The 12,416-nt window shown below is 36.6% G+C and overlaps 2 protein-coding genes across 2 annotated transcripts; one reads left to right on the forward strand and one right to left on the reverse strand.

Annotated features, from left to right (window-relative positions):
* Positions 1 to 379: 379 nt before the first annotated feature.
* sfxn5b (sideroflexin 5b) lies at positions 380 to 8,609 on the forward strand. Its single transcript, XM_059515933.1, has 14 exons — positions 380 to 553; positions 2,628 to 2,696; positions 2,902 to 2,979; positions 3,060 to 3,086; positions 3,164 to 3,218; positions 5,394 to 5,419; positions 5,679 to 5,732; positions 5,953 to 6,009; positions 6,280 to 6,345; positions 6,544 to 6,634; positions 7,193 to 7,308; positions 7,469 to 7,554; positions 7,721 to 7,838; positions 8,012 to 8,609. The coding sequence occupies exons 1-14, from the start codon at positions 497 to 499 to the stop codon at positions 8,087 to 8,089; spliced, it is 978 nt and encodes a 325-aa protein (XP_059371916.1). The 5' UTR covers positions 380 to 496; the 3' UTR covers positions 8,090 to 8,609.
* Positions 8,610 to 9,348: 739 nt separating this feature from the next.
* zgc:153018 (Transmembrane protein 179-like) lies at positions 9,349 to 12,005 on the reverse strand. The gene is made up of 4 exons (XM_059515935.1): positions 11,494 to 12,005; positions 10,595 to 10,732; positions 9,957 to 10,035; positions 9,349 to 9,842 (listed from the first exon to the last, which is right to left on the reverse strand). The coding sequence occupies exons 1-4, from the start codon at positions 11,814 to 11,816 to the stop codon at positions 9,630 to 9,632; spliced, it is 753 nt and encodes a 250-aa protein (XP_059371918.1). The 5' UTR covers positions 11,817 to 12,005; the 3' UTR covers positions 9,349 to 9,629.
* Between the last annotated feature and the right edge of the window lie 411 nt (positions 12,006 to 12,416).

Genomic DNA, 12,416 nt, shown 5'->3' on the forward strand with positions numbered 1-12,416 from the left:
ATTATATTTGGAGTTAGTTCATCAGTTCTGAATGATTCATTATTTTTGTAGCAAAGGTGTTTTATATTACATGCGTCTAAATCGCATGAACTGTTAACATTATTTAACATTACTCTTATAATTTATGACAAAATTATATTTCAGAATCATTCGTTTACTTTTTATGGATGTGTATTTTATGGTTAAAAGGTCTATTTGGTGCAAACCATCGTAATTCTTTAGATGTAAATTATTTTGCTCAACTTCAAAGTTGTTATAAATCAGCAGTTTTTTTACGTTAGCATTGTGATGTATATCTTTCAGACTTTGTAATTGCAGTGCCTGTGTGTGGACGGAATGCGCTGTATCTGCTTTGTCTTGAGTTCATCAGGAAACTACACTTCCCATGAACCCCTGCGAGCTATTGCTTCACTAGTTTCGTACCCGAGTTGACTATTCTTACAAATTCCGTCTCATGGACCTTTTTATTATTTAACATCACTCCCGCACTGCTGAGATGGCGGAATGTGCGTCTTGTCCGGTGTTTCAGCTGGGAAAACCGCGTTACGAGCAGGTAAAGAGTTTGCGCGATGTTAAAGTGTATCTTTGTATGGGCATCTTTGATGGGCGTTGATAAACAACATATATGTGTAGATACCTTTGCTATGTTCCAGGACTGTTCTGCCAAAGTCATCCATTTCTCACGCTTTTTTGCGTTGTGTCTTTTGCTCGTTGCTTCATCGCATTTTAACTGGCCATCACGATTGTTCGTGATGAGCGTAACAGAGGTTTTGGTAGCACCGTTATGGCTATATTAGAAACCCCACAGAACATTAGATGCATGCACAGTAGCTTTTCCTTTTTATATTCAAATGGCAGGAAATGCCCTTTTTAAGCTGTTGAATACAATTTAAAATGGTCACTTTTATTTTTGCATTGCGTGGAAGTGATTTCGCGGGACATTGTCAAAGTTCATAATTTTTCTGAAAAGCTGGAAAAACTGCCTGTCCTCGCGGTTTTATTATTATTGTTTATTATTATCAAAAAAAAAAAGAAAAGTGGTTATAAACAGGATGAACTCAGGTATTCAAGTTTAGCAATTTTAAATAGAGCCGCTTTTGCTGAACGAATGCAGATAATTGTCTCATCAACTGTGTTATCTGTGAGATCTCTCGCGCTCGTGTCGATCAAATGAATGACCATCTATTTAAGTCCTGTTGCCTCCATGGAAACACCAGGTCACCCTGATTAACCCGTTTTAGTGTGAATACAGAATTATAGTAGATTCAGGTATTTTTAATATATGTACATTAATGATAACTTGTAAACAGTAACAATTTGGAATTGATTTTCTGAATACCTAGATGTAAAAAAAAGAATATATATATTATAATCTTGTAAAATGTTGTAAGCTCAAAATGGTGTCAATTTGTAGTTAACTGTGTCAGTTTTGCAGTCGTATTCAGTACACCTGTTTTGCTTATATTGAGACATACTGTCAATTCCAATGTACATTTACATAAAAAAAACCCGTTCATCGTAATATTATTATTGCAGTACATTCCTATTTTTTAAAAGAACCTTACATTAACATTGTCTTAGACGGCAGAATGGCGAGGTATAATCTGCCTTCCCTTCGTTAGTCTGCTCATATATACCGTATACTTTGCTTGGTGTTGCCATCTGACTATTATGCCAAATGCTGCCCAAATAAGTCTGCTTTGGGTCCACAGGGAATACAACCAAACAAAAGATAACTACCCAGCTGACGAGCTGGTCCAAGATATTTCTGAAAATATATGTGCTAAAATACTGTCTTTTGCCTGTTGTCTGTCCCTGTCTGTGTCATCACTCTCTGTTGAGGCTGAATCAAAATCCAAATCGAATTGGTTTCATGGCAAAATCCAGCATAAGATCACTTGATAAATGCAGACAGTTCTCTTTTTTTATTGCTGCTGTTTTTAGGTGAAATCAATCCATCAGAAGGGTATTTCTTCCTGCTCAATCTCTGCTATCTGTGTTGCATATTCTCTGGGGAGCAGAAACACATGCATAATTAACAAGTCTTCTCCAGCAGACATGCGCTCAGATGGCTCTCTGTAACAGCTTTGAAGCAAGTGTCTGTAGCCCAGAAATAAGATTATTAGCCAAGCAAAGTCAGATTTTCTTGCTCTCTTCGCCATATATTGTAAGGTCAAATTGCATTCAGCTTTTTTGTATGCCTTGCCCCTGGATAAATCATTAAGATGCAGCTGATTGAAGCTGCTCTTTTACACTGTTCTTTGCCAAATAAACCCTTGGCATGCTCAACCTTCGGGCCTCTGAAACAGTTGGCTCTCAGAAAACCGCTTGCATTGCTGCCTGGGGTTCAGAGACACTGGGAATGTTAATGTAGGCAGTCGTCGCTTCTTTGAGCACATTTTGCACAACCTGTCAGTGCGTTGTCACTGCAGCCCTAAAATATTTCAGTCTAACTCAAATCTAAAATTAGAACAGCTCTTGACAATTTAAGGTGTAAGACAGCAAGTTGTAATGTTGCATGTTTTGGTTTGTGCTGTGAGTAGGTTGTCCTGTTTTTATTCTTTTGTTCTTAGGTTCTGGCTAAGACTGTAAGTTTGTGGAACTGAAGGAATGTTTTTCTTCCTCAGAGCACATTTCTTGGCAGGTTGAGACATTTCATTGATATCATCGATCCTTCCACTTTGTTTGTGACGGAGGTATGGAAATCTTGTCTGTATAATGTTAAATTAATCCGTGAGTTCAATTGCTGCTTACCCTGTGATGATCTTTCCTTTCTTTTGTATACTGTAATTATCTCACATCTATAAAGAATGAATGCTGATTCTTATCACCTAATACAAAATTCTGGATGAGTTCTATATTGTACTTTCAGATTTCTGTGTTCTGTTTTTGTTTTTATAGAGTCGTTTAAAAGAATGTATCAAACTCCTGGATGATTTTAAGCAAGGGAATCTTCCTCCAGGAATTACAGATCACCAGGTGAATCTCAGACATTTCGATGGATACTTATGTGGTATATGTGGTGAAGTGCTTTATAACCACTTGTGTTCTGTGTTCAGCTCTGGCAGGCTCAGAAGGTGAAGCAGGTCAGTCTTCTGCTCATTGTTCACTGTCACTTTTAAAGGATGGTTGGAATTACAGTCACTGACTCATCTCCTTTCAGGCCATCATTCACCCTGATACCGGTGAAAAAATCTTCATGCCTTTCCGCATGTCAGGTAAGAGCATAGAGAGGGTTAGAAGCATTTAAATATAATTAAATTATCACTGTTTACACAAATAGAAATGCATACATGTTATTCAGGGTCCTTTCATATATATTTATATATATATATATATATATATATATATAAGGATACATTATACTGCTCAAGTGTCAGTCAAGACTAACATTGTTGCAAAATATTATATTGTAAATGAATACAGTTCTATTGAACTGTTTTGATTTATCAAAGAACCCTGTAAAAATGTATCAAGAATGAGCATATAAGTATGATCTGTTTCTGTTGTTATTTGTTAGTTTAACTGGAATTAAGACTTCAGCAAAATGATATTATAGATGTTATTCCCCTAAACAGTAATTAGTTATGCATGTGTGCAGCAGTTTGGTCATGCCATTATACAACCCGAATTCCGGAAAAGTTGGGACGTTTTTTAAATTTTAATAAAATGAAAACTAAAGAAATTTCAAATCACATGAGCCAATATTTTATTCACAATAGAACATAGATAACGTAGCAAATGTTTAAACTGAGAAATTTTACACTTTTATCCACTTAATTAGCTCATTTAAAATTTAATGCCTGCTACAGGTCTCAAAAAAGTTGGCACGGGGGCAACAAATGGCTAAAAAAGCAAGCAGTTTTGAAAAGATTCAGCTGGGAGAACATCTAGTGATTAATTAAGTTAATTGATATCAGGTCTGTAACATGATTAGCTATAAAAGCTTTGTCTTAGAGAAGCAGAGTCTCTCAGAAGTAAAGATGGGCAGAGGCTCTCCAATCTGTGAAAGACTGCGTAAAAAAATTGTGGAAAACTTTAAAAACAATGTTCCTCAACGTCAAATTGCAAAGGCTTTGCAAATCTCATCATCTACAGTGCATAACATCATCAAAAGATTCAGAGAAACTGGAGAAATCTCTGTGCGTAAGGGACAAGGCCGGAGAACTTTATTGGATGCCCGTGGTCTTCGGGCTCTCAGACGACACTGCATCACTCATCGGCATGATTGTGTCAATGACATTACTAAATGGGCCCAGGAATACTTTCAGAAACCACTGTCGGTAAACACAATCCGCCGTGCCATCAGCAGATGCCAACTAAAGCTCTATCATGCAAAAAGGAAGCCATATGTGAACATGGTCCAGAAACGCCGTCGTGTCCTGTGGGCCAAGGCTCATTTAAAATGGACTATTTCAAAGTGGAATAGTGTTTTATGGTCAGACGAGTCCAAATTTGACATTCTTGTTGGAAATCACGGACGCCGTGTCCTCCGGGCTAAAGAGGAGGGAGACCTTCCAGCATGTTATCAGCGTTCAGTTCAAAAGCCAGCATCTCTGATGGTATGGGGGTGCATAAGTGCATACGGTATGGGCAGCTTGCATGTTTTGGAAGGCTCTGTGAATGCTGAAAGGTATATAAAGGTTTTAGAGCAACATATACTTCCCTCCAAACAACGTCTATTTCAGGGAAGGCCTTGTTTATTTCAGCAGGACAATGCAAAACCACATACTGCAGCTATAACAACAGCATGGCTTCGTCGTAGAAGAGTCCGGGTGCTAACCTGGCCTGCCTGCAGTCCAGATCTTTCACCTATAGAGAACATTTGGCGCATCATTAAACGAAAAATACGTCAAAGACGACCACGAACTCTTCAGCAGCTGGAAATCTATATAAGGCAAGAATGGGACCAAATTCCAACAGCAAAACTCCAGCAACTCATAGCCTCAATGCCCAGACGTCTTCAAACTGTTTTGAAAAGAAAAGGAGATGCTACACCATGGTAAACATGCCCCGTCCCAACTATTTTGAGACCTGTAGCAGAAATGAAAATTTAAATGAGCTCATTTTGTGCATAAAATTGTAAACTTTCTCAGTTTAAACATTTGCTATGTTATCTATGTTCTATTGTGAATAAAATATTGGCTCATGTGATTTGAAAGTCTTTTAGTTTTCATTTTATTAAAATTTAAAAAACGTCCCAACTTTTCCGGAATTCGGGTTGTAATTAATAATAGAATTGCACCATACTAACACTGTTTAAAATTAAAGTGATAAATATTCAAACAAATGCAAATTAGATGAGGAGAGCCATTGAGGTTATTTTTACTCCGTTCTGATTTCTGAGTCCTAATTTGTTGTTGCTCTTTCTTTTATCTGGATGCATTTCACAGGCTATGTGCCGTTTGGAACGCCAATCGTAAGTCTTCTGTTTGCTTGTAAAAAAGATCAAAGAGCGAAACAATGTCCACACAGACAGAGCAAATATGAGAGAAGGAAGCCTGGCCAATCATTATGCATCCAGTGTTGACTCATCCAAATCTTCTAAGCATGAGAGCTGTTGAATTCTGCATTGTAATAAACCTTTGTTTCTATAGATAGGTGCAAGTTATTAACCAGTGTGTTGCTGTATGCCCATTTACTAGATAAATATTTACCAGAAGTTGGTTTTCTTGCAGGTTGTTGGTCTTCTCCTTCCAAACCAGACTCTGGCCTCTACTGTGTTCTGGCAGGTAAAGGGGCTTGTTCCCATCATTTGAAGGCTAAACGCTGCTTCATCAGTATCCCAACAGCAATACGGAATTAGACTAAAGTAGTCCTTAAATTGATTTCCTATATATTTGACTTTTACAAGGAGCTGACTTCATAGGAAGTCAAATTAATTCTAATTTGACAACAATCTACCAATAATTCAAGTGACTGTCATGCTAATTTTGAATTTCTCTTCTACAGTGGCTCAACCAGAGTCACAACGCTTGTGTGAACTACGCCAACCGCAATGCCACAAAGGTACACTTTTGAAATGCTCTTTTAATTCAGGTCAAGTTTTTGAGGTTTAACTCTTGCATTGCGGTTGCAGATGGTCATTCAGTGAGGCGTTTCCTCTTCTTGATTCCATTTGAATGATCATTGTTGTGTCCTGAGGGCCAGACGTCTGTTCTGCATCTGACTGGGGTTCACAACCTCAGAGTGGTTTTTCTTTTCAATGCACAGCAGTCTGTGTTACATTAGCTACACCTGGATGTTGATGCTTGTTCTTCCTCCCAATTTTCCCTTTAGCCAACACCAACCTCAAAGTTTTTTCAGGGATATGTGGGAGCCGTCACCAGCGCTGTGTCTATTGCAGTAAGTCAGTGATGAGTTTTGTGTGAGTGTGATTTATAATGTAAATGAGCTGTGTATAAAATTAGAATCTTTAATGTTTGATATGAAAATAATTTTAAAGAATATTTATTTATGATTATAAAATGGTTAATAGTGTTCTAATATACTACTATAACATCTTACATAATGTTTCACTTGTAATATTCTTTCTTCCTGTAGGTGGGACTGAATGTACTTATCGAGAAATCCAGCAAACTGAACCCTGTCACCAGACTGTTCATACAGAGGTTCATCCCTTTCCCTGCTGTAGGTATGTTCTTACACAGATGCAGTATTTTGCTGGACTCAGCAGTCATACACTCTGCATTACGTGAAGCTCCCCCTGCTGTAGGTATGAAAGCATAACACATAAAATACTCTTCAAAAGTTTGGGGTCAGTAATATTTTGTTTTAATCACAGCTGATTTATTTGATCAGTCATACAGCAAAATAGTAATATTGTGAAATATCATTACAATTTAATTAACAGTTTTCTTTTTTCCTGTTATTATTTTCATCAGCCATTACTTAACTGTAACGTGGTCCTTCAGAAATCATTCTGATTTGATGCTCAAGCAATATTTTTTATTATAGGCAATGTTAACTACAGTTGTGCTGCTATTTTGTATTATTAAAAAAACAAACATCTACATCATAAACATAAAGCTGTCAAAGGGGTGGGGTCTATTACTGTGGCTATTTTTTTTTCCACCTACCCATGTGCTGGAATCTGTGTTGACGAACAAATGACCTTCCACAGAAACTGGATGTCATGTTTTGTTTAGCATGGATGGTCATCATTAAGATACATTTATGTTTTACTTCTCAGCCAGTGCGAACATCTGTAATGTGGCTCTGATGAGACACAATGAGCTTTCTGAGGGAATAGATGTGTTAGACAGCAACGGGAATGTGGTGGGATCCTCACGGATAGCTGCCAAACACGTGCGTATGTTAGTTATACAGCTGGGACTCCCCACTTCAATCTGTTGATAGCTTTTTTGCCTAAAATGTGTTTTGTTAATGCCGTTTTATTTTTAAATCAATGCAAAATTGTATTCTTACTAGCCATGTTGCACTGTTATATGAATTTTTTCCATTTCAGGCACTTATAGAAACAGCACTAACGCGAGTAGCCCTACCTCTGCCAATCTTTGTCCTTCCACCAATCATTATGGCCTTCTTGGAAAAGTATGGAGTTACTTTTTCTTCACTTGCATTTAAATTAATTTCTGAATGGGAATATTTAATTATTTAATATATTAACATATATATATATATATATATATATATATATAACATTAGTAATATGTTATTAATTGTAATTGTAATTAATTCTCTAAATGTCCTCTGCCAGGCTTCCTCTGATGCAGGCCCATCGCAGGATGATGCTGCCTGTGCACAGTTTAGTATGTCTGGCAGTCTTTGGTCTATCCTTGCCGCTGGCTATCAGTCTCTTCCCACAGATGTCAGAGGTACTGCAGCAACACCTGCACCACTTCCCCGATTCCTCTACTGCAAACAATTGCTGCAGCGGGTTTCATTTTGTCTGTCGACCTCTTGCCATTAATTTTTTCCTGCGTGTGTGTTCTGAATAATAAATATTTTAGCAGGGAATTGCTTGCTAATCATTCTTTGCTCCTCACAGATTGAGGCATCTCACCTTGAGCCGGAAATTGCCATGGCAACAGATTGCAAGGTGCTGATTTACAACAAGGGACTGTGATGAAAGACAGAAGTTTAATCAGCTGTCTAAGATTGCAGAGGACAGGTGCAAACAGTATCGAGGAGGAGAATGCATTCTGAGCAATAGTAACCAGCTGACCCTTTCCTTTACTGCTGAGCCATTTATCAGTTTTATAGAAACTGGTAATAATTACAGTATGTACCATTTTACTGACAACTATGACAGGGAGGATACAATGCCTTATATTACATGATTTTATATGTTAATAAATAATACTTATGTTAATCAAACAAGTTATAAATAATAAGAGTAGTTAGGTGTAGCTTTATTAAATTATATTATATGGTCATTGAATGCACTTTAATGAAAATGTTATTGCAAGTAACTGTTTATTTGCATGTCACACTTAATATTTTCCAAATCCCTGAAAAAAAAGTTTATTTCTTGTTGTTTTTATGTGTACAATTACAGAGTTTTAGTCCTTAATTATTAACATTTAACACTATTTATATTGCAATATTGACACACAAATATATGTTTGAAAATTGTTAAAAAAAAATTTTGACTGGTTTATTTAATTAATAGTTTTTAGTCTGGTATTAACATTTAATTATTTGTTTGATAACATAATTTTGATTTGTATATTTTATTTTGTTTGTTTTTACCATTTTAGTTGAATATTTTGAGTAATTATTTTATTTAAAAAACAAAAAGTTGACCAAGTTAAGATCAAGACACCATGTACTACCTTTAGTCAAGTTAAAAGAGCTTATAAATAGGACATAATGGATACAAACAGCAGTAAAAACACACTCATCATCATTTACAAACCATAAACGAACATTTCTCTCTCATCTCCCTCCTGTTTCTTATTCAACTGTTTGTGTTTCACAACAAACCTCCAGGACAAAGGTTCCAGATTCAAAAAGATAAGCAACATTCTTGTTTTTTCAGCTTCACCTTGTCTTTGAATTTCCATCACATAAACTACATGATGCAATATTCAGCAAAAGTGGATTTTGAACCAGGAGCTTGCATCAACACAAACAGCTTCATATAAGTAACCCTCACCAGATTAGAAAGAGAACGTCTGGTTTTAGTGCCAGTACCATTGGCTATGGAAAAAAAAGGTACATGTATACAGTACACAGTACAAAACAAGCATGGGTCAGACTTGAGCACATGCAACGGGCTAGTCTTTCCTTCCCATTCACTTAAAATTCACATTATATGGCTGAACATATAAAGTTAGACGATATCTTGCATATGCAAGAGCAATGCATTATTAATGCTATATATATATATATATATGATATTTGATAATCATTTGAAATTTGTTATGGCAAACTTATAAATGGGTGCACACAAAACATTTTACCTCAATGTGCAACTTTACCGCAACTTATTAAATGCATAAAAAGTAACAAATAGATGAAACCAAGGCTAATTCCAATCACTGAGATGTAACATGCATGAGAATTGTCTGTTTAGATTAGAAGTTAATTCCCTTTTACACTAATCTTTGACCAGTCTTTCCCATCACTGAAACTGGCCTCAGATCAACCTCAAAGTGCAACTTCTATGAACACTGTATGGCACTGGGAGCATGTGAAGGGTGTGAGTGTGGATGCGGATGATGAATGGGACACTCCACTTGAGTTTGGCCCAGGAGGAGTTCCTTCTCCCTGGATAAACACGGTCTGCTGATCTGCTGACTGTGAGAATGATAGAGCCTCAGGAAGGACAAAATAGAGTGAGCCAACCACAGAGCTGTTACACACCACAGAGAGATCTGCAAAGAGAGACATGCTTACAATAATGTGTTTCCATGTAAAATATGCATGTTTTGTTGAACTGAGCCACAGATCTCAAAACGAAATAAAAGTTACTTAAATTTCTCCTTTACCTGTGCACAATTGAGCTCAGAGTAGAACGAGGACGTCTCAACGTCCAGATACAGAGGAACAGACTGAGACTCCGCACAACTGCAGAGGCAGAGAGAATCATTCAATACAACATTATGTAGGCATTTCATTCATCAATGAAATGTGTGTATTCAACAGTATACATTTTTTGTTTTATTAAATATGAATACAGCATGTTTTTTTTTACTTTGGACCATAATCAAGTCTTTAAAAGCTACTTTGAAACTATATGTATTGTGTGGTGTTGTCAAATGATTAATCACATCCAAAATAAAAGTTTTTGTTTCCATAATATATGAGTGTGTACTGTGTAGATTTATTATGTATATATAAATACAAACACATGCATGTATGTAAGAAAGATATGTTGTTTATATTTTTAATATGTAAATATTTTCAAAATACATACTGAATGTGTATTTATAAATACATTATAAATAAACACAGTAAACATATAATATATGTAAAATATATTGTATATATATAAAATATATGTAAGCATATATATTATTTAAAAAAAAATTATTATATCATGATTAATCTTTTAATTCCACTAGTACTGTGTAAAGGGCTTCACAAACAGTTTTCCCATCAGCTATAGATTTAAAGGTCTGTGTACCTGTAGGGTCTGGTGTTGTGGTCCGTAACAGTGTTGCACCAGGACACCAGGCCCAGGGTGAGAGTAACACTGGCCCCTCCAGAGAGGAAAAGCACACACAGACTCAGCAGCAGTGTGAGGAAGGCAGAGAAGAGTGTGCTGCAGGAAAAGGAGGGACAATGATTATCAATGGATCACGCAGGTGGCAGCGTCAATTTTTCCATAAAATAAACAAAAGCATGTGTGGGTAATTTGTTTAACATATTTAATTATCAATTAAAAGTAGTTCAATAATTGAATTAAATATATATTTAAAATTTATAAATATTAAATTTAATGTGTGTGTATATATATATATATATATATAGTATATATATACATAGTTATATCTTGTATTCACATAAGACATTTTGTTTATAATATACATAATGAATAACAATAAACTGAATTTATATATATATATATTATATATGCAGTTAGCAGTCGCTTTTATCCTCCTCTTTTTTTTTTTACCAGTATGTGTGTTCCCTGGGAATCGAACCCACAACCGTTTGCACTGCTAACGCAATGCTCTTCCACTCATCCCCAGGAGAAAAAAAAAAAATATATATATATATATATATATATATATATCATTAATTAAAGCATTATTAAATAACTGAATAATATACTTAAAATGTGTATATATTGCAATTACATTATATCACAATTTTAATATAAAACATATATGTTTAATTTACACAAATATAAAAAGCATAAGCTGAATATATATATATAATTTTCTAATTGTTGTATCATATATTTTATTCAGTTTTTACTTATATTAATTTAATGCTGTTGATAAAATATGCCTATACTAGTTAGATAGGTATGTATTAGTACCAACTGTTTAAGTTCAATGTCACATTATTAAGACTCACTCGTCGTGCCGCCGGTGGAGGTAGAACAGGCTCCTCCAGCCTTGAACAGCTCCGTACAGCACGCTGAACACACCCACGAATGTGGCGAACTGGCACGCCGCTAACGGACCCCACTGTTGCAGCACCAGATGAGTGACCTCTCGGGACTCTCCATCGCCCAGCGTCAGGTTCTCCGTCCGCCAGAAGCCCTGACTAAACAGAGCGCACCTCCCCTTGAAAGCGGATCCGTTCAGAGCGAGCGGCACGACCACCAGGAGTCCAGCGATAACGGACAGGGCGTGCGCGGCGCAGTGAGCCAGCAGCAGCCGCCGATCCAGCTCCATGCTCCCGAAGATTAGTCTCAGTCGGCTATAGAGGAGTGTAGACTAATTTACCTGCAGTAATCTCGGCGCTTGTTTTCGACAGTGAAGCTGCACATGTAAAGGCATAAGCACCAAGTGGAATTTTCCAGCAGCTCAACACAGAAACTGTGTTTGGGACCCCTCCCTCTCTCCCTCCGGCGGGACGCTGCTCGTGACCATCGACAGTAACGGACCTCTGACGCACGAGCCTCACGTACGCGCGACGGGACCGGGACGCGACTCTGTTGCTGCAACATAAACTGCATCTTTTATATCAAATATGCCTGTAATTGATTTCATTTAATTTAAATATTCAATTGACATTTGATAATAATAGAACATTCAGTAAACGCGGTTGTTGGGTTTTTCCATGACGACGGCAGCGCCACACCCATTGAAAGATGAATTCGGTCAGATCCGTTATGATGAAAATGGGTCATCCATCATAATTCATGCATATGTTTCCAAATCAAACGTCAAGATTGTTGTTGTTACCAATGGAAATTATTAACAGAAAAAAACATTTTACACCCATCAGTTTTGAAAAGAAATAAGAAATGCTGACATTTGATGCCTCAAATG

This window comes from Carassius carassius, chromosome 29 (assembly GCF_963082965.1).
Source record: "Carassius carassius chromosome 29, fCarCar2.1, whole genome shotgun sequence".
Lineage (NCBI taxonomy): Eukaryota > Metazoa > Chordata > Actinopteri > Cypriniformes > Cyprinidae > Carassius > Carassius carassius.